The sequence below is a fragment of the Canis lupus genome, chromosome 3 (assembly GCF_011100685.1).
Source record: "Canis lupus familiaris isolate Mischka breed German Shepherd chromosome 3, alternate assembly UU_Cfam_GSD_1.0, whole genome shotgun sequence".
Classification (NCBI taxonomy): domain Eukaryota; kingdom Metazoa; phylum Chordata; class Mammalia; order Carnivora; family Canidae; genus Canis; species Canis lupus.
The window spans coordinates 60,463,598-60,489,618 of NC_049224.1; the positions used below are offsets into that span (position 1 = coordinate 60,463,598).

Below are 26,021 nucleotides of genomic sequence, written 5' to 3' on the forward strand. Positions count from 1 at the left end.
CTCCCTTCCATCCTTCCTTCCCTCCTTCCTTCCTTCCCTCTTTCCTTTCTTCTTCTTCCATCATCATGTTTTTGAATCCACACTTAAAATTTTCCATCAAACATTAATTGATAGCAAAGGATATTGTTTCTGGTAAATTCTAAGTATTGGCAATTTGAAATTTAACTCACGTCATCCTTTTGAGCACATCCAGAAGTAGATGCCAAAGCAAGACCACCAACATATATGCAAAACCCACAGCCAAGTCTCAGTAAAAGCAGAAACTTCACTTAGTCCCTTTTCTGCCTAGAAAGCCTCTGTCCACTCTACTTCCCCAAAGCACGGCATGTGAACATAACGCACCCCGATGTTCATAGCAGCGACGTCCACAGTAGGCAAGCTATGGAAAGAGCCCAGATGTCCATCAACAGGTGAATGGATAAAGAAGATGTGGTGTATATACACAATGGAATATTACTCAGCCTCAGAAAGGATGAAATCTTACCACTTGCAGTGACGTGAGTGGAACTAGTGGGTATTATGCTGAGCAAAATAAGACAATCAGAAAAAGACAATTACCATATGATCTCACTCATGTGAAACTTAAAAAACAAAACACATGAACATAGAGAAAGGGAGAGAAAAATAAAACAAGATGAAATCAGAGAGGGAGACCAGCCATAAGAGACGCTTAATCACAGGAAACACACGGAGGGTCCCTGGAGGGGAGGGCGGTGGGGGGACGGGGTCACTGGGTGATGGGCATGAAGGAGGGCACGTGATGTCATGAGCACTGGGTGTGTATGCAACTGATGAATCACTAAGTTCTATCTCTGAAATTAATAAAAAATATAATGTATTTTAAGACAGGAAGCTCCACATGTTCTCTGCAACACCGACAAAAAAATCTAGAGTCAATGTGGACATTGATTTATTAGGAATTTCTCGTGGTCACAAGGCTCTAAATATTTAATCAGTTATTCTGGATTGAGTTATTTTTTTTACAAAGATTAGAAGAAAGCTATCAAAATAACACATACAATATAAATTTTGGTAAATCGTTTTAGACACACAAAGGAAAACCTTTCTGCATCAGCTCTTGATGCCACAGACAGTGGTGAGCGAGGGGAGCCCCCGGCGTCTGATCAAGGGAGCCCCGACTGCGGAACCACACCTTTGCCTGGTGCCCTGGGAGGGGAGGGGAGCCCGACAGCCTCCCGCTTGCCCCCTGCCCCAAGGTGCCTCCTCAGGCAGGTCGAGTTTCAGAAGAGCATCTGCAGAAATTTGAGGGAGTGTAAACCTTTTATGACATCCTGCAGCACGGTGCACGCCCAGCAGGCGGACCCCGCCTCGGGAAGAACAGCCTACCCAGGGCCTTGCTAGGGGTCTTTCTGTAAATGCCACCTGTGACAGACAAGACAGCCCTGGAGCGACAGGATGGCCCAAGGATATCCGCACGCTGGCATCGGGCTGTCCTAATCTTTACACGGCTATGCTGGCGTAACCTTGATATGGGAGGAAAATGTGCCCACGGATGTAGTGCCCCACTGAGACTGCGTGAGTGTCCCTCATGGTCACCCTGCTGCTGGGCGGCCTGTGGTGGCCCCATGCGCATGAGGTCACACTCAAACCCCACACCTCCACCTGCTAAAACGAAAAACTCCAAATTCATTAGGAATGTAAACAGGCCTGATCAGGACAACCATGACCTCCTATCTTGCCTGTCAAATTAGCCAACTCCAACCCCGGGAGCAGAGCGGCCGTGGGGGACCCGGAGGGTCAGTCCTGCGCCTTCACAGGGTCATTCGTGAGAAACCATCAGGAGCATGGCAGGGGTGGGCAGACGCTTTCGGAAAGACCACCTGGTGCTGAGTCTAAAGAACATGCAAACGGCTCCTACCCTTTGACCCATCGATCTCTTTCCTAGGGCCTATCCCCAGGAAATGACCGGGAGCACCCACAGAAGCTCTGCTGGTTGGTGTCGCTGCGGCAGCAGCACACACGCTGTGCTGCGTTCTCACTGGGCTTCAGAGTCGGCCAGCCTGGGCTGGGGTCCTCTGCTGCCCCCAACTCTGTGACCTCGGGCATGCTGCTCAGCCTCTCTGAACCTCCGAGTCCTTGTCTGTACAATAGGGTCAACCACGCTCATGTCTTGCATGGTTGTCTTAAGAAATCAGTGAGATGGGGCACAGGACGCCAGGTGGCTCAGTGCCAGGCTGCAGTGGACGTAAGTGTCCAACAGCAGAGGGATGGCCAGGTTCCCCGTGGGCCTCACATGGGGGGGTTGATGTTGGAGCATCCCATCGGTGACGGGAACATGGGAGCTCAATCAGTCAGGACATGTATGGACACATGACTCCAAGTTAAAGAGACTCACAGAGGACAGGATGGCGGACTGTGCACTGAATCGAACCTGAACCCGACAGGGGTCCTGAGGGATATGTCCCACTCTCTAGTACGCCTCTCTGTTCCGGGGGGCGGTGCGGAGAAAGGGGGTGGCTCACATCAGAATACGAGGAAACAGCTGGAGGCAGCTCCTGCGGCCTGATGGGAGCGAGCCAGCTCGGGGCTCATGGCCACTACCAGTAGGGCTCACCCCGACCCTGGGCCCTGGGACCCAGGCCCCTCCATCTGTACCAACAGGCCCCTGTAGCCAGAGTCCTTCCTGCCACGTGGTCTGCAGATCCTGGAGCACCCTGCGTGGGCCAGGCTGTGCAGAAACGTGCCCTGGGCAGGATAGGCCCATCTATCTGAAGCTTGCCTTTGGTTCTGAAAGCCCTCGGTCAGTTTGTCATAAACGCCCTGGGAAGGGGGGCACCTGAGTGGCTCAGTGGGGAGCATCTGCCTTCGGCTCAGGTCATGGGTCCTGGGGTCAAGCCCCGCGTCAGGCTCCCTGCTCAGCGGGGAGCCTGCTTCTCCCTCTGCCTCTGCCCTTCACCTACTTGTGCTCTCTCTCTCTCTTTCAAATAAATAAAATCTTTTTTTTTTTTAAAATGCCCCTGGAATGCCCCAAAAGGAGAGAATGCAGGCATTTTGCACCATCCGCTTGCCACCCCCAGGTGTCCAGAGTGGCTCTCTGGTGGCTATTTATAGCCCCAGATGGATGTGTCCTTGCCGTATACCGGCAAGCTGCAGGCAGAGCTGGCGGGCTTAGCTCCCCATCACAGTCCCTTCCCTCCCTGCCGGGCTCCTTCCACAACCGTGGTTCTGCTTCTCCCATGAGGAACGCCCACTTTCTGGGGGCCACGAGTGGAGTCGGGGTCGTGTGTCCAGGGCATGACGAGCAGGGTACAGACACCACACTCAAAACCACTGTTCTAAAAGCACAGGTCTGTGCTTGAAATTTGCCTCGAAAAACCAGTCTGGTTCTCTTGACCCTGTGTGTGCAGCAAATTTCAAGTTCTTTGTGAAAACGGCAACTTTAACCCTTTTTCTTGAGGACCTACTATGTGCTGGGTGTTTGACACATTTATATGCTATTTTGCAGCATGAGGATAGAGCTGCCAGATGGCAACACGTAGCCCCCGAGCCCTTCCCCACACATCCACACACAGCACTGCCACAGGGGTCTGTGGAAACAAAGGAGGACCAGAGCCCTCCTCCGTCTGTCAACCAGGGACGTTAGAGCCAAGGGCCTCACAGGACCCTCCCCGTTCTCATTCTGCTCTGGCCTGTCCCTGAGTCCACCAGGCACAAACCCTGCTTCCCTGTCTTTGTCCTAGCCGCTCCCTCTGGCTGCAAGGCTCTTCCCAAATATCCCTCGATTCTTCACTTGGGCTTTTCCTCCCTGAAGCCCACCCTGACGACCCAGCTGAAAATAGTGAGCGACTGACTCCCCCAGCCCCAGTGCCTGCCTTTCCTGAGCCCCTCTGCCTCCCTCCCTGCACGGGACCTAGCCCATGGTAAAACATATTTATCCTACCCAGTGTTTGCTGTCTGTTCCCTGCGCTGGAACATGATCTCTACAAGGACAAGGATTTCCGTTTTGTTCATGAATGCATCTCAAGCACCCTCACTGCCTGCACATAGTAGGTGCCCAAGAAATCACTATTGCATGAACCCTGAGGCTAGGAAACGTGTCTAAGACCCACATGAGTGGGGTGGGGTGGGGTGGGGAAGGCGTGGGATTTGCACCCAGACCTCCAGGCATCAAAGCATCCAACAGGAGAGCATAATCACAAATCATTTCATGGGTTTTCCCAGGTAAACTGAGGCCCATCTAACAAGTGCCAAGGTGGCAAGAACCCATCACACTGGGGCCTCTGGTGAGAAGCTGTGCTAACAGACCCTGCTTTGGTTCACTTGGCAACAGGCCCACCCAGGGGCAGACATGACTGGTCCCAGTGAGTCCCGCCAACCCTCCTTTCTGGTCCTCTGTGCCCGTGTGGTGGACCTGTGACCCTGTCCTAGCCAACGAGTCATATTCAAAGTCTTTGGGGGCCCTCGGGGAAAGGGTTCTCCTGGTCAAAGGGAGAATCGCGTGAGGACGGAGCCCTTTGTGCAGATCCCTCCCCAGTTCCTTCCTGGGTTGGATGTTACTCTGTGAGAATGTGATGCTTGGAGCTGCAGCAGCCACCCTGAGACCATAAGGAGACAGGCACTGCTGCCATGCGCAGGATGAGGGAGGCGGAGAGGGGACCGGGTGGGTAGGAAGCAGAAAAACAACCTGGGTCTTTAATAGGCTTGTTGAGCTGTTCAGGTAACCAACTCCAGGCTTCATGTTAAGCTGATAAATATCCATGGTGTTTAAGACACTAGGAGTTGGGGAATCATTTGATTCATCCGAAAGTACCCTTGATGATTCATGGGCTTTGCATTTTCATGAGAACCTGGATAAAAGACCAATCGGAGACTGTGGCATCTTCATGCTTAAACAAAACACAGCTTTCTCCAGCTAGCAGGCAGTGGCAGCTGCCCCACGTCGTTTCTCAGCAGGTGAAGCAGAGATGTCCCCGCCAAGGGCAGGGCCACGCCGCATCCGCACGGCCGTGGGCACGGCCGCCTGGCACAGAGTGAGGCTCTATACCTGGCTGTGGGTGTGGGCAGTGGCCTTGGAACGGGGCCTGCGTGCCCACAGCTCCTGCCACCAAAGCAGCCACTGGTGTGGGGGCAGCCACCAGGCACACAGGGCGAGTCCCAGGAGCGGCCAGTGCCGCCCACGGCCCGCGGTCAGGCGGAGGCTACGGCTATTCCCACGTCTGCTCAGGAGCCTAAGCTCAGAGGACAAAGTGATCTAGCCCAGGGGACACTGCAGGAGGGGAGGGGCTCCTGGGGCAGCTCCTGCCACCCACCAAACCCTGTGGGTGAAACCAGGACTCCACTCTGGAAGCTCATGCCTTTTATTGCGAACCTAAGGTCTGTGCGTACAGACAATCCTTTTAGACACGGTGGCCGCCTCCCCTGTGTCTTTTAAAATAACCTTTTAAATAGAGCATTTTAATGGATTTTGCTTTTCAGACACAGCAAATTTGTCTTTTAGACAGTAGAGAAAATTAAACTGGACAAATCCCACAGTCGTCTGGGAAGCTCTGATGAAAAGAAGAGAAGCTTCAGGTAGGGCAGGGGTGCTGACCATGGTGGTGGGGGGGCACTGACCACAGTGGGGGCAGAGCACTGACGGGGGGGCGGGGAGGGGGGTGCTGGGCACTGACCATGGTGGGGGCAGGGCACTGACGGGGTGGGGGGAGGGGTGCTGGGCACTGACCATGGTGGGGGTGGGGACACTGACCACGGGGGGAACACTGACCACGGTGGGGGCGGGGCACTGAGCAGGGCAGAGGTGCGGCATCATGGGCAAAGGCAGTGTTTACAGGATACTCCAGACTTGACATTCTCACACCCTGACCTGGGTTGGTTCTATCCTTTCCCTGAAAACAGGCACTTCCAGGCTGCGCCCTCCGAGGGGCAGGGGCAGGGTCACCCTCACACTGAGGGTCCCGGGGCACTCCCAGCCCTGTCAGGGATGGTGCCACCCAGAGGTCCCTGGGAGGTGGCTCTGGAGACACTCAGGTACTCAGGTCTTCCCTGGGTCCCTGACCCCCTCAGGGCCCCCAGGTCTCCCATTGTACTCTGCATGGCCGGGAGCTTCGGGGCCATTTCTGGGGTGCCCTCTGTCATGGCAGCGGAGTCCGGCCAGTGGCCGCAAGTTTTCTTTCTGAACAACAGGACTCAACGTGCAGTTTTCACAGAGGGCACGAGGCTGTGGCGTGGCCGCAGGCAGAGCTCCCCTGAGATGGGGGCTCCCCTGTGGCCTCGCACCTCCATGCCCAAGAGGTGCCCCTGGAAATCTCCAAGGGCCTCAACCAGGCCCCACCAGGCCTAAATCCAGCCCGGGACAGGCTCCCACACTTCCAGGCCCCCCCTGCCCCCCACAACTAACAGTTGCACGTCCCTCTCAGGGCTGCCGGTGTGGGGAGGAAGCTGCACCCCAGCCTCGTCCCCCTCCCCCTCCTGCTCGGCAGCACCTCCCCCCCGCCCCCGGTGGAACCGCAGCTGTCCACCCACACTGCACACACCTGCCCCTGCCACCTGCACGGGCTGGGCAGCCCCTCCGGCCAGCAGATTCCTCTCCTGACCCCAACTTAGAGCTCAAATACCACCTCGCCTGCGAAACCCACTCTAGAAGCTTCCACATCCGTCCTCTCCCTGCCCCCCAAAAACTTGGTTTTTACGACCAAAAGCAATCTTTTCAAATCATGCTGCATGCCGTAGCCAGTATACTTCTCTCTCCCATGACAGCAGGGACAGAGAACAGAGACTGGGGACGCTCACCTTTGCAGACGAAGCACTTGATGTGGAAGTACTTGTTCTGGACCCTCAGCACCTCCCCCTTGCACACATTCCCGCAGGTGTTGCACAGGATGGCGGTGCTGGGCGGCTTCTCCAGGGGGCTGTGAGCGGCCTGGGGTTCCGACACTGTCGGGGAACAAGGAGCCGTGTTAGAGGTGTGACACTCCGGGCACAGGGCATTAAACTGGCGGCCGCTGAGGCCTTGGGGACCCCACCCCAGCTCCAGCCCCACGGCGGCGTGTCAGGGGACAGATGCTGACTGGCGGACAGTCTTTCCTGGGGGACCGGAAGGAACTGGATAATGTGAGGCCATCGGGTCAACCCCAGGGAGGGGCTCCTCTGCATGGCAGTCCTTCCCCACAGGCCACCTGTCCCCCTCCAGGTGGGCTCGCCTGCCGTGGCGGGGAGATCATGGCCCCCTCCCAAAGGGCAGCCTATTCTCCTGCTGCCTTGGCCCGGCAGGACGTCGGCCAGCAGGGCCCCAAAAGCACAGGCCCCCACCGGGAGCCCGGCAGCCCTTCTGCCGCCAGGAGACCGGAGTCCTCTCTTCTGAGAGTATGATCACCACGGTCCCCCTTTGAGCTTGCTTCCAATTCCCTCCGCGTCATGGGGACATGGACCTGAATATCGCTGCTGCCCTCTGTAAAGCCAGCCTCGGCCTGGGGTGTTTATGGAGCTGCAGGAAACCCACTGAGGGTTGAAGGGCCCGGCCGTGGGGTTCTTGGGGTCTGGGGGGGACCATATGCTCCTCATCCTCGTCCTCCGAAAGCACCTACGGAGACCAGCGTGTAGGATGCTGGGTCCAAGCGGATCGGCCCCTGGAGGAGCTCTAGCCCGGCGGTGGAGACAGCCCAAGTGACAGAGCTGGGGCTGCGGGAGGCCCCAGGGCTGGGGACCAGCAGAGTCGCTTGAAGCACACGGAGGAGCTTGCTGGCTGGTGGAGTTGGAGGCAGGTGTGGAGGCCTGCTGGGCAGAGAGTGTGGCCCACGCAGGGACCTGAGCAGGCTGGATCCTTCCCACTCAGGACCGACCCAAGAAAGACAAACCCGGACACCCCCTTCCAGCTTCCCGAGGCCCCCAGGCCCCATCAGGCTCCCCTGAGCCCCCCCTCCCTTGGGAAGCTCCCCCACTGCTCCTCCTGCCTCTAGGTCTTTGCCAAGTGAGGGTGGCTGACCCCTGGGTACAGCCAGCACTGAGCGGACCACTTTGGGATAGGGGGCCTGTCTTTGCTTATTTCCACATCTTCTAATGCCACTCTCCTTTTTTGGTCTGAGGTCCTGCTTGAGGCTGAGACAAGGACGGGGTGCAGGTAGTATATCTGGGGCCAGCAGATGGCAGGAAGGCATGAGGGGACCTGTGGGCACCTGAGGCAGGAAGTCTGCAGGTGCAAGTGAGCCGCCCACCTGGTGGCAGCTGAAACCCCAGGTGGGCCCTGGGGGTGTGGGGTGGTCAAGGAAGCACTTGCCATGCTTTATTGGAGGGCTAAGTTATTTGTACACACACACCCATTTACACAATCATCTAAACACTAGCTTTGAGCAAGTGCCAGACCTCAAGTCCTCCTCATCCCTGTCGTAAACATCTGGAGGTCACTCCAGACAGAGAAGGACATTTCTCCACCCACTGTCCCACCTGTCCCCCATCCGCAGAACCCCAAGGCCCAGCAGCCCCCAGTGTGCCAAAGCAGGGTTGCTCTGTGCTACGGTCCCTGTCGAGGTGCGGAGTCTGAGAGTGGGCTGCGCAGGGGCACTGGGCCCTGCTGGGGACAGCAAGCTGTCCGAGGAGGAGGCTATGAACACCCCAAGGGTAGCAGGGTGCCAGCTGTCTGGGGAACGAGAAGCAGGTGCAGGAAAGGAAGTGAGCAGCATGAAAAGTATTTCAGCATCGCCCCGGGCACCCCAGACCCAGAGTGGATGCCTGCCTCTCATTTCCAGAGGAGTCAGAACCAAACAGCTGACTGGGGGGTGCAGAGCCAGGTGCGGGTCCCTGGGAGCTCCGTCTGCCCTCCTGCAGCCACGGTGACATTCCCTGCTCTAGTTTAAATGCCAACAGTCCGTTTGCCCTTCACTTCTTTTTCCTGCAGAAAAAGTGCAGAAATTGCCTTTTTACTTAAAAAAACTGGTGGAAGAAGGCAGGAAGCAGGATTCCCTGGGCTTGAATTTAAGACTCCCCTTGAGGAATGAACCACTGGAATCCAGGTTTGAAACCTGTGAACAGCCCGTGGCCTGGTGGGCTCCGGAGTCACCCTGCCCACCTCCAAGGCTCAGTGGAGATTGGGGAGTGGGTGGCTGGGTGGGGGACTCAGATCCCGGACATTGTTATCTTCTCATCTGTCAGGCAGACAAAGAACAATAGCCTATCATCTGTCCACGAGCAGACAAGCAAGTTTTTATACTACTGGAATCCGGCGCAAGTCCAATGTGAGGGAAGGTCAAACCGGCCACCCTGGGGGTCACTGTGAGCCCTGGGGGAGCACAGGCCGCAGGGGCAGATGGCCTGGGTGCAGCCCCAGCTTCACCTGCGGGTGCTGTGATCTGGAACGCCCAGCCTTCCATGCATCTGTCCATCCACCCGTCCGCCCTCTGCTCCTATCACCTGCCCCGGGGAAGGGAGCGTTTGCTAGGATGACGGGCTCAATACACAATAGCTATTGTCATTTGCAAAAACACACAGCCTGACACTGCCAGTTTCCTGGCTACTGGAGATCTATCTGGTCTGGGGAGGGGGAAGCTACTTTAAGACGCGTTTCCTGGGTAGGGGGGGACCCAACTCTGCCCACCTGGAGCATCCTCTAAAGCCTCCTGGGGCGACTGGGCTGGAGAGCGGTGGTGCTGCCCTCTGGTGGTGGGAAGCAGGCGCCGCGCCGTGGGGACGGGCGTGGGCCTTTGCGCAGGTGCCCCCTGGCCCTGGGACCCCATCTGTGACTCCTGCGTATTTGTGGCCGGAGCCATCCAGCCTCCTGAGGCAGACTCATTCCTCCTCAAGAGGCTGTTGTCCCTGCTGCCGAGGGAGCTGAGGCCCGCAGAGAAACCCAGGCTTTCTGAGGGCAGCCCCAGGACAGGGATGGGCAGGGCTGGCCAGCCCTGGTGTCTGGTGTCTACATCTTATGCAAAAAAAAAAAAAAAAGAGAGAGAATTATCTAGAAACCAGATATCAAGCCACAAAAAGACACTGAGGACACCCAGATACATATTACCAAGGGAAACAAGCCAGTCCGAAGAGGCTGCGTGCTTTGTGAGTCCATCTACAGGACATTCTGCAGAAGGCAGAGCCATGGAAACCCTAAAACGATCAGCGGTTGCCAGGGCTCGGCGGGGTGGGGGGTGGGGGTAGGCATGAGCAGGTGGGGAACAGAGAGGACGCTGGGTGGGACGCTATGACGTGGCTGCGTCCTCACACGCGTGTGGGAACCCACAGCAGGTACAACCCCCGGAGGGAAGCCTGATAATATTAAGAACAATGTATCAGAACTGGTTCATCATCTGCAAACGCAAGTTCGGGGAGCGGCGTATATGGGAAGTCTACTTACCGCTCTGGTTTGCTGTGGCCCGAAAACCACCCTAAGAAATAAAGTCTGGGACAACTTTTAAAAGAAAAGAGGAGCAGAGAGGGAGAGCTCTCACACCCTGAGGCCCAACCCGCAAACGCGACAGGCTCATTTCGCGACAACTGCAAGGTGGGCTCCGACCTTTGGTGTCACAAGTCCCCAACCGTAGTTATCACGGAAAACGGAAATGCAAGGGGTTACGAATCAATCACACGGGGCTGTGCCTATCTGATCCTCCTGTGATGGTGAAATCCCAGCCCTGGGGAGCCTTGCCAGGAACAGGAATTATTCCTGGGATCACCAATACTCGGTCGGCAGGGGCGGGGACGTGGCCTGCCCGCTCTGACCGATGGCCGGCCTCGCAGTCCCCGTGACGCCCTGCGGTCCCTCCAGGCTGCAACCCTGTCCTCTCTCCAGGAGAGAGAGCGCGTGCTGCTGGAACCGGGACGGGAGCCAGCGGGGCCGGATGTGGGCCCGCGTCCATGGCCGGGGGCAGCTGTGTGACCTTGCAGAGCTGACCAAACCCCAAAGAGCCTCAGGTTTCACATCTATAAGCCGCAGCTTGGTCTCATGAGGCATTTTTGGAGTCTATTAAAGTAGAGAAAGTGCCTAGTGCGATGCTTGCCAGATGTCGGTGGACCTCAGCTGCAGGCCTGGTGGTCCCCAGGGCCCCAGATATCAGGGGCTGCCCAGCAATGGGGGTGGGGATGGGGAGGAGGCCATCAAGGAGACCAGGAGCTCCTGGGGGGCCCGGGCCTTTGGTTACACGCCCACCTCACAGGTAGATCATCCTAGATTTGTCTCCACGCTTCTTCGGCCACCTTGTGACGTGGCAGGGTAAGGACGGGAAGGGGGATGGCCATACTGACCCCAGCTACGTCCTTCCCTGGCCCTGTCACCCTGGGCGGGTCACATGCCCTCTGGAGCCTGTTTCCTCCTCTATGAATTAGAGACAAGTATTCCCAAATGTGGGACCTTCGTGCAGATCAGAGCAGACGACACATGTGTAGCCGGTGACCCAGCTGAGCGCCAACCATGTGGGGGGCACATGAGGCAGTGACGGTGATGGTGGCCATGGATGGTGCCACTGGCAACCTCCAGCAGGTGGGGCTCCTAACATCGGCCTTTGCACCCAGTGCCTCGCCCATCAGTGCCCAGTGCTGACTCGGTGCACGGGGCCAACCCAGACTGGCACCAGGCCTCACTAGCTCTTTGCTTGGGGAGCAGAGACAGTGGCTGAACCCCACAAATGCCACCGCAAATGTCGGTGCCAAGTTCAGTTCTGTCGCCTGTGTGGTTGGCGGGCAGGTGTCCAGGGCACCCGGCAAGTGGGCTCCTTGGCTTCTTTACCCTGATGAGTCAGGAACTCTGGCCTCTTCACCCACCAAGCCTTCCCATTCTCTTCACTCTGTGCGCTCAGGCCCAACTGGGGCCACATCCCACGCTATTCAAGGAAATTCACCAACCTGACATCACTCTAGATGCCACAACCAAATGTCCCACGTTGTTTCTGTCACCAAACCTGGAGGCCAGCGGTGATGCCCTTGGGACATGAGCCCTGTGCGGCCTTCCTGCTCCCGTGCGATCCTCACCTGCATAGACGCTGCTGCAGCCAGGCCTCCCCCGGCCTCCTCTGCCCTGCCCTGAGCCTTCCCGGTGCCCTGAGCCACTGGAGACCACCTCGCGTCAAAGCACTTCATTGTGAAGTCAGAACTGCAAGGTGCTCGGCCAAAGTGCGCTCAGCCCCAAGAACTGGAACAACAAAGCTGCTCTTACTGTTTGCTGATTCGGTCATTCAATTCACCAGCACATGCCTGACAATCTGCTAGGTGCCCAGGTTCCAGAGGAACAAATAGGCCCAGCCTTGGCCCCTAACCAGCAGGAATGGTCTGTCACCCCCACTTTACAGATGACGAGCCTCAGACTTACAGACAGGAGGGGGCTAGGGGAGGGACTCTGCTGGGCCGCAGCCCAGGTGTGCGTGATGCCCGCCCATCCCTGTAGCCACCTGCTGTTGTGGATGCCCCGGTCAGGTGCGCACTCGTTCAGCTAACAGGAGAGCGGAGGAGCCTGTGGGTGTCAGGGACCCGGGGGCACAAACTGGCCAGCCCACCCGGTGGCAGGTGGCAGGAGAGGGGACACGCCAGGTTGGGGGAGAGGAAGCAAGATGCCTCTCTGGTGCCAGCAACGCATCTCTCACTTCCCAGACAACAAGGCACACGTCACTTGTTTCCGTCTGTTTCTTCTGCTCTTTCTCGGTGGCTCATGGTCTGTCGCTCCTCCAAGGGCCCAGTGGTGCTGGACCTCAAGCTGCTGGGCCTGTTGTAGCCAAAGACCCGCTCTCCCCGGTCACCCTGTGGTCCAGGCTTTCTCTGGAAGGCTTGGTACAAATGTGGGCGCCCTGTGTGCTCGGGTTCTGACTCGTGCCCACATCCCGCCCACCGTGATGGCTTTGCTGCGCTCTCCACCCTGCTGTCACATCATGCAAACCACTGGCTAGGACTCCAGATTGCACGACTCTGCTCTAATACGGAATAGGCCACATAAACCGTGCATGCACACCCAACCCTGGGACTCCGATACACCCAGCGTGGGTGCCAGGCACACAGTTCTCGTCTTCCCCCAGGCCTTCACTTCTAGTCATGACAAAGACCAGAGAGACTCAGCAGGGAGATGAACCTGTGTGCAATCAAGGAGGACTTCTGGGAGGAGGTGACATGAGGAGGGCAGGTGCCTTCTGGGCCTTCAGCAAGTACATGTCACCATGCTCATCTCCACCACAGTCCTGATCACGCTGGCTGGCCCTTGTCCATCGGTCTGTGCGCCTGCTTCCCTTGGCCTGGAAGCCTCCCGGGGCCAGGGGCCAGGTCTGTGAAGTGTGGCTCCCGAGGGCCGGGTTTGGAGGAGACGGCTCTCCACACCACGTGGCCGTAAGCATCCTGTGGCTCACACACCCTCCAGCACGAGGGCTGGTCTTCTCCGTATGGACATAAGCCCCCCGACCCCATGGCTTGGAGGGTCTTCGCAGGCTGTGTCTCAGGTTGGGAGCAGCTCCTGCTCTCTCCCGTGGCCTCCTCCCCAGGGCTGGGTGTTGGAAAATCACACCAAACCACACGAGAGCACTCCCTGCCTTAACCTACTTACGGGCCGACTGCTAATTATAATCATGAACCAGCAGCGGCTCTCTGGAGCTGCCGTTCTCTCCACGGCCGTCGGCAGCCTGGGCCCGGCAAGCGGGCTCCCCACACGGCCAGAGAGGCGACCCTGTGTGACTCTCCAAGTATGTCAGTCATCCGGGACCTCCGTCCAGGGACAAGCCCGGGGCTGGCACAGGGCCCGAGCAGAGCCATCCTCTGCACACCCCCCGCCGCCCAAGGAGCTAGCTAGCACTCCAGGGCACAGAGAGGGGAGACAGAAGCCCTCCCACGGAAGCTCGGTGCACCAGCCGAGCCTGAACTCCCCACACCACCCCCACGCCCGCTTCAGTTTCCCAAAGATGTAGTCTCCAGCTTCTCCCACAGAGCTGAGTGCACTCATCGGAGCCCTTGACCTGCCCCAGGGCCAGACTGCAGTCAGCTGTCCACCCTCCGCTCTGCTCCGCCCGAGTTCTAAGCAGCGAGTTCTGCAAACGCAGATGGAACCGAGTAGGTGCACATGCTTCATACCCCCAAATGGGCCACCTCCCCATGTGCACCTCGCAGCTTCTCTATCAGCCCTGGACCATGATGTCCTGGGGGCGGACCCACCAGTGGTCCTCTGTGCCTACTTAGGGCCGGCCCAGGGCACAGCAGTGAAGTCCACTGGGTGATGAGCCCACCCTTCCCTCCTGGTCACCCCACTGCATTGAATGTCTATCTGACGACCTCTCCTCTGACGCGGTGTGGGCTCCATGCCCGCCAGGCTCACCCTTGGAGGCCAGCACCCAGCCCAGTGCCTGGCACCTGGCAGGTGCTCAAAAAATGGGACAAATGAACATACTGCACAGTGAATTACAACATTCTGGACATGTGGCCGTCTCCCCCTGCCCACGGCCTGCCTCAGCATCTGGTGACGTGATCTCTACTCCTTCCGGAGGTCTTGGCACACTCATCCCTCTGAGCTCCTCCGTGGGCTTCTGAGCAGCGCCTGGAGGCAGACACCCATCTCACAAGCTCCTCTCCTCTCTGGCTTTAACCCGTCTTTCACTAAGTGTCGGGGTCTGAGACCTGGGACTCTCTGGGCCAACGATGTGACAGGAGTGTCACCATGTGACTTCCAAGCTAGATCATAATGCCACAAACATCTGCCTTGCTTTTAAGGAGGCTCATTCTTGGAGCCCGGTGGCCACACACTGAAGAAGCCCAACCACACCAAGTACCAAGCGACGGCATGCAGGGGGCACGTGCAGCCATTTGGCTGACTGCCAGCACTGGCCACCAGCCACGTGAGCCATGACACCTGCAGAGGTTCCTGTCGTCCCCGGTTCTCAGGTCACCCCTAGCCTGTAAGTGTTCCCAGATCAAACCAGAGACATTGTGGACAGGACAGGAACATCCCTGCCGTGCCAAACTCCCTCACGGCCACATACAGGGCTGTGGGGTCAGTGGGCAGCCCCACGGAGCCCGGCATGACCCTCAGACTTGACAGAGAGGCAGGGAAAGGAAAACCGGCCCAGCTGGCGTGTCTCCCTTCCTCCAGAGCGTGCAATCGGTCAAAAGGAAGGTCCACAGAAAGATCCCATCTCTGATGGCTGAACTGTGTCCCCCAGATTCACAGGTTGACCCCTGATCCCCAGCACTTCAGACCATGACCTGATTTGGAGACAGGGTCTTCCAGAGGTGGTGGGGCTAAAGTGAGGTCGTCATGAGTGTCCTGATACGCAGGGGACATTAGGACATGAGACAGACGCACATAGGAGGACCACATGCAGATTCAGGGAGAGGCTGACCGTTTGCAAGCCAAGGACAGAAGGAGCCTGCCATGGCGACCCCCTGATCTCAGGTGTCTGGCCACCAGGATGTGAGCAGAGGTCTGAGGGTTAAGCCCCGGTCTGAGGGACTTGGTTACAGCCACTCCAGCAGACAAATCCATCACCCCAGCAGGTGGAAAGATCTGGAAGCCAGGGCTGGGATGTGCTGGCATCCTTCCTCCAGGCCTGTTTTCCATCTGCAGGGGAGACAATGATGTGACCCCACACCGGGCCTTCTGAGGATGGTGACGGGGCAGGGCTGGCACATGGGGCAGTGGTGGGGGGGAGGACTTGCCATGAAGGAGGTGGGGGGGGCCCTTCCGGAGGCAATGCTGGGAGCAAGGCGGCGATGAGCAGCCCCGGAAGCTCAGGTTGGCCACACAGGCTCAGCAGGCTCCAGCTCCAGCTCTTGGCAAGTCCCAGGACACCTCATGCTTCAGCAGCTGGTCCGGGAGGCCTGTCCACCCACGTCCCCAAGGGTGTTACTTAATGGTCGGAAGAGCGGCTCTTCCTGACCGGAGAGGCATCTGAGGATCTCATGGGTGGCATTCCGGAAGGCCAGGACATAGCGGGCATCTGGGGAATATGCCCAGGGGAATACGGCCAATGGCAGGGAGGGGTGGGGCCCCACGCAGGTCACAGAGTCTGGCTGGGCCAGTAGCAGGATTGGGGTCTCCAGGCCCCCAGAGAGGTACCTGTCCCTCTCGTCACACTGCCACAGGCCAGAGCAGCCACCATGGGACCAGTAAGTGACCTTGTCTGGTCTGAATGTACACCAGGGCCCACTACACTGCAGATGCTCAATAACTGTTCCTTAAATCCAATGGGAACGGGACACGCATCTGATGACTCAAAGCACCGCGTGGTGCAATAATGTGTGTGACATTGTCTTTCAGTTCCCACGCCCAGGCTAAGTGCCAGGCACTGCACTCGGCTGTTTCCATTAACGATCGGGTCACCGAGCAGGGAATGGGCAAGGAGCGAGGCTGGGGCTCGAACCCAGGCTGCCGCAGCTTAAGCCCCAGCTGTGGGTGTCCAGAGGGGGTCTGTGAGGGCCGAGTTCATCCGTCAGGCCCTCACTCAGCAGGCTGGCTACCATGAGACCCGGCCAGCGTGGGGCCGCAGGCCAGGGGGCCTGCCAGTACTACCCCAGTGCACACTGGCCAGTCAGGACCACCAGCAGCACCCCCTTGCCCAGGCCTCTAAAGACAGGGCTGAGGCTCAGAGATGCTCAGCAGCTTGGTGAGATCACACCGGTGGGGAGCGACTGGTTTGTCTCTTCAGACCTTCCCCCATGCACAATCTGTCCCCTCGACACTTTCCTCTTACTTGCTGGTCCTTGGAAGGCTGGTGGCAGGGGAAGCATGTCCTGAGTGTCTAATTAAAACTGGGCATCCACAGTGTTGGTGCAGGGCCCAGGGAAAGCCGAGACGTGCAGGACATTAGTTCAACACGCACACCACACTCCCACACCTTCTGCCAACCTTAGGCCTCCTGGGTGCACACACCAATGCCCTCAGATCCCATCTGGCCTCTGAATTCAGGCGCACGGGGGGCCGCTTGCGCCCGGTCACACAGTCTGCGTGTGGTGACGGGCCCCTGCCCCGCCTGGACAGGCCCAGAGGTGTGGCCCTCTGATGTCACTCTGATGTCCCACTGCGTGGGAGCCCAGCCCGGAGCCACCACCCGCCTCCCCAGATAACAGTTCTTGGGTTTTAGCCACAAAAATAGCTGCTTTTTGGTGACAGAAATAATACTACTCATTGCCACAAACCCAAACAGCACAGAGAACTCAAAAAAGAATTAAAATCCCCTGCTGAACTTCCACCCTGAGATGAGCCGCTGTTGAGCTCGGCGGCCACTCCAGCCGGCACCTGTGTGCTACGAACAAAATGCGATAGGTATGCACTCAACACGCAGACACACACCTAGGACATGCAACAGGATAGGATCCACGAGATGACATAATGTAAGAACATCATCTCTCCAGGGGCAGAGCCGATCAATGCCTTGCCCTCGTGTCCCGGACGGGCGCTCTCCAAACCATAGCCTAAGCTACTGCGCAGACCTGCCCCGCTCAGCAGAAGGGGCTCAGTGCACACTCGGAAAAGTCGTAATGAGACATAATTCATATACCGTACCATTCACCTATTTAAAATGCACAATTTCACGATTTTTAGCGTAAAGTTGACCCCTAAACAACTCGGGATTTAGAGGCATCAATCACCCCCAATGCAGCTGAAAATCCAAGTATAACTGGGACTCCCCAAAACCTCAGTGACAACTAGCCTCCCGATGACCAGGGCCTTACTGATGACGGAAACGGTCAATTAGCATGTATTCTGTATGTTAAATGGATGATATCCTATTTCTCCCAACAAAGCCAGCCAGAGAAAAAAAAGTGCCATTGAGAAAATCATAAGGAAGGGGCGCCTGGGTGGCTCAGCGGTTGAGCGTCTGCCTTCGGCCCAGGTGTGATCCTGGAGTCCCCCCATCGAGTCCCACGTCGGGTCCCTGCATGGAGCCTGCTTCTCCCTCTGCCTGTGTCTGTGCTTCTCTCTGTGTCTCTCATGAATAAATAAATAAAACCTTAAAAAAAGAGAAAATCATAAGGAAGAGAAAACACATTTATCGTACTGTATGTACATTTGCTAGAAATATCCATGTTATCAGTGGATAACAGCTGATAACATGGATATCAGCTCAAACCTGCGTTAAGAGCCATCTGTACTCGCAGAGGGGTGTGTCGACCACAATCAATTTTAGAACATTTTCATCATCCCCAGAAGAAACTCCTTGCTCCCCGTCCCCCTCCTCTAGTCCCTGGCAACGATAATTTACTTTCTACTCTACAGACCTGCTCGTGCTGGACGTTTCATACATACGGAATCCCACAGTGGGCGGTCTTGTGTGTCTGGCTTTGGAGGAACGCAGAGCACTTCCATGCTTCATCCACGCCGTAGCGTGACCCCAGGCTTTGTCCTGTTCGGGTCCACTAATGTTCTATCACGTGGACACGCCCCATGTTCCGACCGTCAGGTGAAGGGCCCCGGGGTTGTTTCCACCCGCTGGCTATTACGGATGAGCTGCTATGACCATTCAGGCGCAGCCCCTTCTGTGTGGACCCAGGGGCTCATGCCTCTCGGGCACCTCCCCAGGGGTGACCTGGGAATTGGCCATTTATCTGGTGACTCTGAGGTTAAGCCTTGGAGGACCTGCCAGACCTCTTCCTAAGTGGCTGAGCCATGGGTCCTTCCCGCCAGCCGAGGCGGGTGAGGGTCCAGAGACTCCATCTCCGCGTCTTCTGACCTCAGCCTGGAGCAGCTGCGAGGTGGCCGCCCACGGCGGTCCTGATTCCCACGCGCGATGACCGGTAATGTTGAACACTCTCCGGGTGCTCGTCTGTTCTTGCGCAACAGCTTTGGAGAATCGTCTGTTCAGACCCTTGGTCCACGTACTGCGGTCATCCTCCGGATAGCTACAGAACGTCCTACACACGCGTCCCTCATCACACACGCGACCGGCAAACGCCATCTCCCACGCTGCCTGCTGCTTTTGTCTGTTTCGTGACGAGCTTTGCCGCATAAGAATGTTTAATTTTGATGACATCCAATTTATTTGTGTTTCCTTTCACTGTTGGTGTCCTTGGAGTCATGTCTAAGAAAGCACTCCTCAACCTGAGGGCACGGAGCTTTATTCCGACGGCTTCCTCTAAGAGTTCCATGAAGCGTTGCTTTTGCTTTTACTATAATTTTACAGAAGCGGAATCACACTTCCTTTACTGCCATTTCTTCATCTGTGAATCGAGAATAGTGGTGCTTATTGCACCAGGTTTGTGCCACTTTTCACGGCTGCTGTTCGCCTTTTGCCATCAGCGTCCCCGCCCACCGTCCGGCGAGAAGGACATGTCGTGCCCACTGCCTCCCACAGGGACGCTCCACTGCAAACATGGACACCACGCTCCCGTGTTGCAGCTCTCGGGATCTGCTGGTCATATCGGAACAATCCTGCACACCCAGCAGGCTGGAGGGACGTGACCTGCCCCCCAGCCAGCAGATGCTCCAAGGCTGGGGAGTAGAGCCCCAAAAGGGACTGCATCTGGCCAGCTGGGGTGGGGGTGTAGTCACACCTTTGGGGAAACAGTATCAAGTGTCTGCTATGCCCACTCATGACACCCTGGGAAGAGGAGCCTCAATCAACCCCGGGTTACAGATAGGGTCCCTGAGGCTAGCAGGAGCAGTGAGGGGCCCCCACCCAGGGCGCAGTGAGGCCAGGCCGCAGGGACTGGCAGCTCGATGGTTGGCCTCCAGGCCATACTGCCACAGCCCGGAGCTGCCCCTTCAGTGTGAGGCGCTGATGGGGGGTAGGGATGAGGGGGTCCTGGTCCCCACTCTGGGGAGGGGTCTGTCCCAGCTGCCCAGAGATGAGGCGCCCACAGAGCACCGAGCCTCGTGCCAGGATGGAGGCCCTGTGAGGTGAGGAGCCTGCAGGAGGCCCCCCTGAACACCCCAGCTCTCAGAGGCTTGCCCGAGCACCCTGGCCTCCCTCTGCTCCTGGGGTGCAGGCTCCCTCCTGAACTCACTCCCTTTCCTCAGTTGTCTTCCCGAGCTTCCCCCCACCCAGCTGCCCCTCCCATCACCCTCCCTGGCCGCCCCCTTGCCAGGTCTTGAGTTTGAGCGGATTAGGAGATAACTATGTATCATCTAAGCAGGTGATGGGCCCGATTCTTCATCAGCCCCACAGAAATGAGGTTTTATGATAATCCCTTAAAGCAGGTCTCCCAGCCCAGGCTCAACTGACATTCTGGTTTGGACAAGTCCTTACAGCGGGGACAGTCCTGTTCTGGCCGTCCCTGGCCTCCACCCCAGGGGTGTCAGGAGTGCCCTTCCCCCAGGTGCCACAAACAAAACTGCCTCCAGACATTCCCAAATATCCCCTGGGGAGCAAAATCAGCCCTGGCTGGCTGCAGCACCTTACAGGAGGAAAGAAGGAAGGGGAGGCGGGAGCAGAGGGGCCATGGGCCCAGTAACTCTGGCCCAGGCTGTAGGGTCCCAGGGCCCCAGAGCCCACCTCTGTGTGATGTCAAACCAGAGTCTCCCTTCTCCCGAGTCTTAGCTCGTTCATCTGTAAAATGGGTCATTCCACAGGGCTGTCATCAGGACGCCATGAGACAAGCCCCCAGAAGCCTGGCAAACAGGTGGCGCTCACAAGTGCCGGCCCTCACCACATTCATAAACAGCAGAGCTCAACCAGACACCTCCCTTCGTGTCAGACCCCCAAAGCTTATTTGTGGGACCCAAGGCTGCTGGTTAGGAAAGCCAGCTGTCCCCTCCAGCCAGATGGTCTCAGCCTTCAGGGCAGTTTCCAGCTTTACCTGTCTCTCCTCCAGGCATCCCCATGGAGCATGGCCTCCTCACCAAGGACCGGCACCCACGGAGGCTGCGGGCGGCGGCTGAGCTGCAGGAGAGCCTCCTCGGCCGGCACGACTCCAGATGGACACACCAGAGGGTCACGTGGCAGCTGCCACCCTCATGCCCCAGGAAGGGCAGGGCCAACCCCTTCCCGGCACACTGAAATAGACTCCCACCAACCCCCAGAGATGCACCTGTTTCCCAGGCGTCCGGGAAAGGGACTTTGGAAAGACACGTGGTCGGGGTGGAGGGTTGGGGGGCGGGGTACACGCTGCCCTCATGTGCCAAATGCAGGCAGCACGAGCGAACCCACACGACCCTCCCCACGTCCCGGTGTCACATGCTGGGGGCTTCACAACCAACATCATGCTCGCCAGGTTCTGGAGGCCAGGACCCCCAAATCGAGATGTGCACAGGGCCACACACAGGAGGATCCTTCCCCGCGTCCTCCCACTCCTGATGCTCCCGGGCTTGGGGTCATCACAACCACCTCTGCCCCTCCTTGACAGAGCGTCTCCCTGTGTGCCCATGTGTCCTTCTCTCTCTCCTGTAAGGACACCCATCACTGGCTGCAGGGCCACCCTGATCCAGGATGACCTTATCTCCATCCCTATTTTAATCACATCTGCAAAGACCCTTTTTGTTTTTGTTTTTAAAGATTTAATTTATTTTTTCATAAGAGACACAGAGGGAGAGGCAGAGACACAGGCAGAGAGAGAAGCAGGCTCCATGCAGGGAGCCCGATGTGAGACTTGATCCCAGGACTCCAGGATCATGCCCTGAGCCAAAGGCAGATGCTCAACCACCCAGGCGTCCCAAGACCCTTCTTCCAAATAAGGTCACACACCAAGGTTCTGGGTGGACATGACTTTGGGGGGGACCTTTTAACCCCTCACACAACCCCAACGTGCCAGAGGGAAACTGAGGCTTGGGAAGGCTGTTGGCCGTGTAAGGTGGCATTGGGGCTCCACTGGGTCCGGCTGACTGCCTGGTCCCTGAGCCACGTCCCGCGTCCCTGGTGCCCCTCGGCTTTAAGGTCCCAGCCGCGTACACAGTGAGCGCTGCTTGGACTCAGCACGTGGCTGCAGAGAGCACACTGGTCTGTGCACACCTGGGCATGGGTAGCCAGCGCCAGATGCCGCTGCTGAGGGGCTTTGGGGCAACACCCAAAGCACAGCTCACGCCTCACACCACCCAGCTAGCGGCTCAGCTCAGGGCAGGCCCAGTGACCCCTCTGGAGGCACCCAGCAGAAAACATGTCATCCTACCAGCTCTGAAGAGTCAGGAGCAGGTGCTGGCAGCCAGAGTGGAGCTTTCCTCACCTCATTGGACTGTCATTGGTCACACGATGGTGGGACATGCCTACCTCGCCACCCAGTAAAGGGGGCTGGTGACCCACTGACTGCTGCAGGAAGCCCCCGGGACTATCTGAAGCATCACTATCGAGGCCCGTGGGACCCACAAATGGGTACAAATCATGCATCCCAGGCACAGAATTATATCCTCTTTTGCTTATAAATGAGAGGAGCTTCCCTGTTCATTTATACCGAGATCCATGCCCTGTGTCCCTGTGCCCAGTTGGGGCATAAACCAAGATGGTGACATGACCTCAACTCCCCTCTGAGCACTCAGCAAGTCCCGTACACTGCTCCATACCCGAGGCAGGAGCCATCTTGTCCCCACTTTCCCTAAGAGGAAACTGAGGCAGAGACAAAGGTGGGGTGCAGCCAGTTCTGTTAAACAAGAGCGGGTTGTGGCTTTGAGCCTGAGAGTCTGGCAGGGTTCTCTGTGTGTGACCAGCACCCTAGAGGGTGCCCAGGAGGAAGGGACTGGTGGACACGCAGAGGCCAAGGGGCAGGTAGCCACTGGACCTGGGATGGATACTCCAGGCAGGGGAGTAGCCTGCGTGAGACTGGGGAGGAGACGTTTGTGAAGGGCGAAGGACCCCTGCTCCATGAGCCTGGGGGTGCTCTGTGGGGTGGGAAGGCATGCAGGCACCAGGACATCCTAGTCCCCCAAAAAGTGGACTCTCTCTGGGGACCAGTGGTAGGAAGAAGTGCATCAGGAGAGGGTGTGGGTAGCAGCTCTTCCCTTCCACAAGCAATGCCCACCCCACGCTGGAGGCAGCAAGAAGCTGGCCAGGGAGCGGGGTCCCACGAGCTCCAAAAGCTTGGAAGGACCCTCTCCCCTCCCGATGAGGTGGAACCTAGGGCTCCCAGAGTGAAGACACAGTGGGAATGAACCTGCCCCCTGACTCCCCACTGTGAGAGCGTCCAGTAGAGGCCAGCCCTCCCAGAGCCTCCCAGCCCAGGACCACCCTCCCCAAGGTCCACGCTCTCCCCACCAGGGCTCCCCAAGGCCTGACACCTGCAGTCCGTCTCAGCTGGAGGCCAGAACACCCACGTTTGGTGAGAGAGATCTGCCCTGATGCTGTGGGATGAGCCACCCAGGAGAGAGGGGCTGCATCCCAGCAGGGGCTTCTCGGACTCTGGGACCCTTGGGCAGAAGTCGCAGTGCAGGCCTGGCTCGGGGTGCTCTTCTGGGCTCCGTCCTTCTCCAGGTGTCTGCCCAGCGCCCAGTTGCCTGGTCCCTGGCACCGACCACCCACAAAGCCCCAGCTTCCATGCACCTTGCCCCCCCATCTGCAGCAGCTGCTGGGTCCCTGGGAAGCTACCCCTGGCCCATGGGGACACTAAGGGTGGAGACATCCCTCACCTACAGAGGCCCAGGGTTCAGAGACTCAAAGCTTCTCCTTCCACAGCCTCAAGTGGTTCCCAGGGCCCAGGGGGGTAGGTGTGCCTGCACCCTGCCCCTTCCCTACTGCTCTGGAGTGGGCAGGAGGGGCAGCACAACCAGCACCCATGGGAAGGACAGACTGCGGATTCCCAGCTTCATGAGGGATTCCCACCCCTTGGCCTGGGCCTCAGCCTTCAGCCTCCAAGGTCACCATTGTGGTCTGAAGGCCAGGGACCAGGACCCCCGCGGGCTTAATGCTAATTTGCAGTTTGCACATCCCGTCCTGGAGCTGTGACCGGCGGCAGCAGGGCTTTGGGAGGGGGGGCAATCCTTTCCCTTCCCCACATCCTGCGGGAGGAGCCCCTTTCCTTCTGAGAATGTGGGGTGAGCAGGTGAGGTTCCTGCACCACCTGGAAACTTCTGAGCAGATGCTCGGGAGAGTTGCAGGGAAGTGGAGCCGGTACCGTGAACACCCATGAGCTCAGGGCCAGGCTCTCCATCACTGGTCAGTGGCTTCCTAACTGTTCCCACATTGGCGCGCAGGAAGGGACCTGCCTGTTAGACAGTGGCCCCCCCCCCCGGGGACAGGTGTGCACACCTGCGAAAGGACTGGGTATTGAGCATCCTCAACCTCACCAGAGTCTCTCAGGAACACAGTATCCTCCTGCCGCATAACTTTGTGTTTGCCCAGGTGGCTGGTTGTGGCCAATGACACTTAGGTGGAAGCGACAATGTGCCCCAAGGCACCTCACACATTTCCACCTGCCTCTCATGCTTCTGCCTTTGAACAAGGAGAACAGTCCTGGGCCAGCGTGCTGGTCCCAGGAGGAAGACTAGAGACGCAGTGGAGCCACCACACCTGGTCCAGCCTGATCAGCCGAGCCCCAGCCCCCAGCCCCACAGGCCCCGACTTATGTCTCTGCCCGCTGGGCTGTTTGTCCCACAACGTATCAGTTTCCCACAGCTGCTGTAACAAAATGCCACCAACTGGGTGGCTTACCACAGTACTGGAGGCCACGAGTGCAAAATCAGAGCCGCTGGGCTGAAGCCAAGGTGTCCACAGGGCTGCCTCCTGCAGAGGCCGTGGGGACAATCCACCCCCTGCCTCTTCCAGCTTCTGGGGGCGGCTGGCACTCCTTGGCTGTGGCCGCCTCACCCCCACCTCTGCCTCTGTGGTCACATGGCCTTGTTTTCTGTGTCTGCCCCTAACCTCCCTCCGCCTCCTCTTCTAAGAATAATTGCGATTGCATTCAGGGCTCAGGCGGGTAATCCAGGATGATCTCCCCATCACAACGTCCTTAACTTAATCCCATCTGCAAAAACCGTTTTTCAGATAAGGCCACACTCTCGGGTCCCAGGGATGTGGACGTGGTGTGTTTTGGAGGGGTCGTTCTCCAGCCGCCGCATGCAGCAACAGTTTATACGGCATATAAATCTATAGCGATTTTTTTCACCAGACGATACCGGCTCTTCTTACTCACGACGTGCTCTGCTGTCTTTCCATTCAGCTCCACTCCTTATGTAAGCAACGCTGCTCTGACCCACTGAACTGATTTCATGCCCACAAATGGGTCGCCACCTGCAGTGTAGAAAGTTCTATCCCAACTTCCACACCTGCCAGGGTGGGGGACCCAAGAGAAACTGAGTGATTTAGAGGAAAGAGAAATGTGCCCTTTCTGTACAGCGAGGGTGGGCGGACTGGCAGGTGCCTAGAAGGACACACACACACACACACACACACTCACACTCGAGGACATGGTCCCGGCCACCCTGCCTGGTAGACGGTCCTCCCCCTGCTGCCCATGCAGCAGCTGGAACCCCAGGAGCAGTGGGGCTCACTGGGGGGCTAGGGAAGGGGCTCTGATGGAAAGGAAGGGAGTGTGTGGTCCCAGGTGGCCCTGTCCTCTCCCCCGTGAGGATCCGCTGCTGCTCCCTCACCCTCCCCCTGGCACACCCCTGCCCCACATCCAAGCGCCATCCTTCTCTCCCTGACAACCCCATGCTGCTTCGACCAATCATGCTCTATTGTACATTCACTCACATCTTTACCTACGCTGCTAAAAGATGAGAAACAAATGAGATCAGAGCCTGGAACTCTCCGGCAGATGGTACAGATTTTCAAGGTGACTTTAAAGCAAGGAAGACACCAACACCTTTTTAAGGGGCATAAAAACTTAGGTCTGCAGGGATCTGTGACATCATCCAGGCCCTGGGCAGGGATTCCTGAGGCCCGGCCATGGCCTCTGCTGAGCACTCAGCCCCCTGTGCCAGCTGCGTGCTGGACGCCTCTGCCTGGAAGCCCCCCTGCAATTCATAGTGGGAAAAGAGAATGCTTCGCCCTTTGTATCTGCTCCCACCCACCACTACTCTCGCCTCTCCTTCTGCAACTCAGGCAGACCCAAGTTTGCCACCATTGCTCAGCCGCAGGGTGACCCTGGCCAAGAGCCCTAACCTCTCTGAGCCTCGACCTCTCTGAGCCTCAGTTTCCTCATCTGTAAAATGTGGATGGCTGCCTATCAGGTTGCCTGGCGCCCAGCCTGGCTCACGGTGGCCCTTGGTCAACGACGTCTGTCTTTCCCACCCAGTGATGGCAGTGGTTTCCCACAGCTGC

General features: G+C 57.8%; 1 protein-coding gene across 46 annotated transcripts in view; it reads right to left on the reverse strand.

Annotated features, from left to right (window-relative positions):
- The window catches only part of ABLIM2 (actin binding LIM protein family member 2), a 141,850-nt gene that overhangs the window by 95,038 nt on the left and 20,791 nt on the right, over nt 1–26,021 (reverse strand). For 44 of the 46 annotated variants that reach the window (XR_005357162.1, XR_005357163.1, XR_005357161.1 and 41 more), the window contains exons 1-2: nt 20,638–20,771; nt 6,751–6,894 (exon numbers count right to left, since the gene is read on the reverse strand). Coding sequence is in view for 43 of the 46 variants with exons in the window: in XM_038533141.1 (XP_038389069.1) it covers nt 6,751–6,894; nt 20,638–20,662 (169 nt within the window). In the remaining 3 variants the exon portion in view is untranslated. Of the gene's footprint in view, nt 1–6,750; nt 6,895–11,781; nt 11,915–20,637; nt 20,772–26,021 lie in introns of those variants that run through there. The other 2 variants (XM_038533110.1, XM_038533109.1) reach the window with 2 other exon arrangements.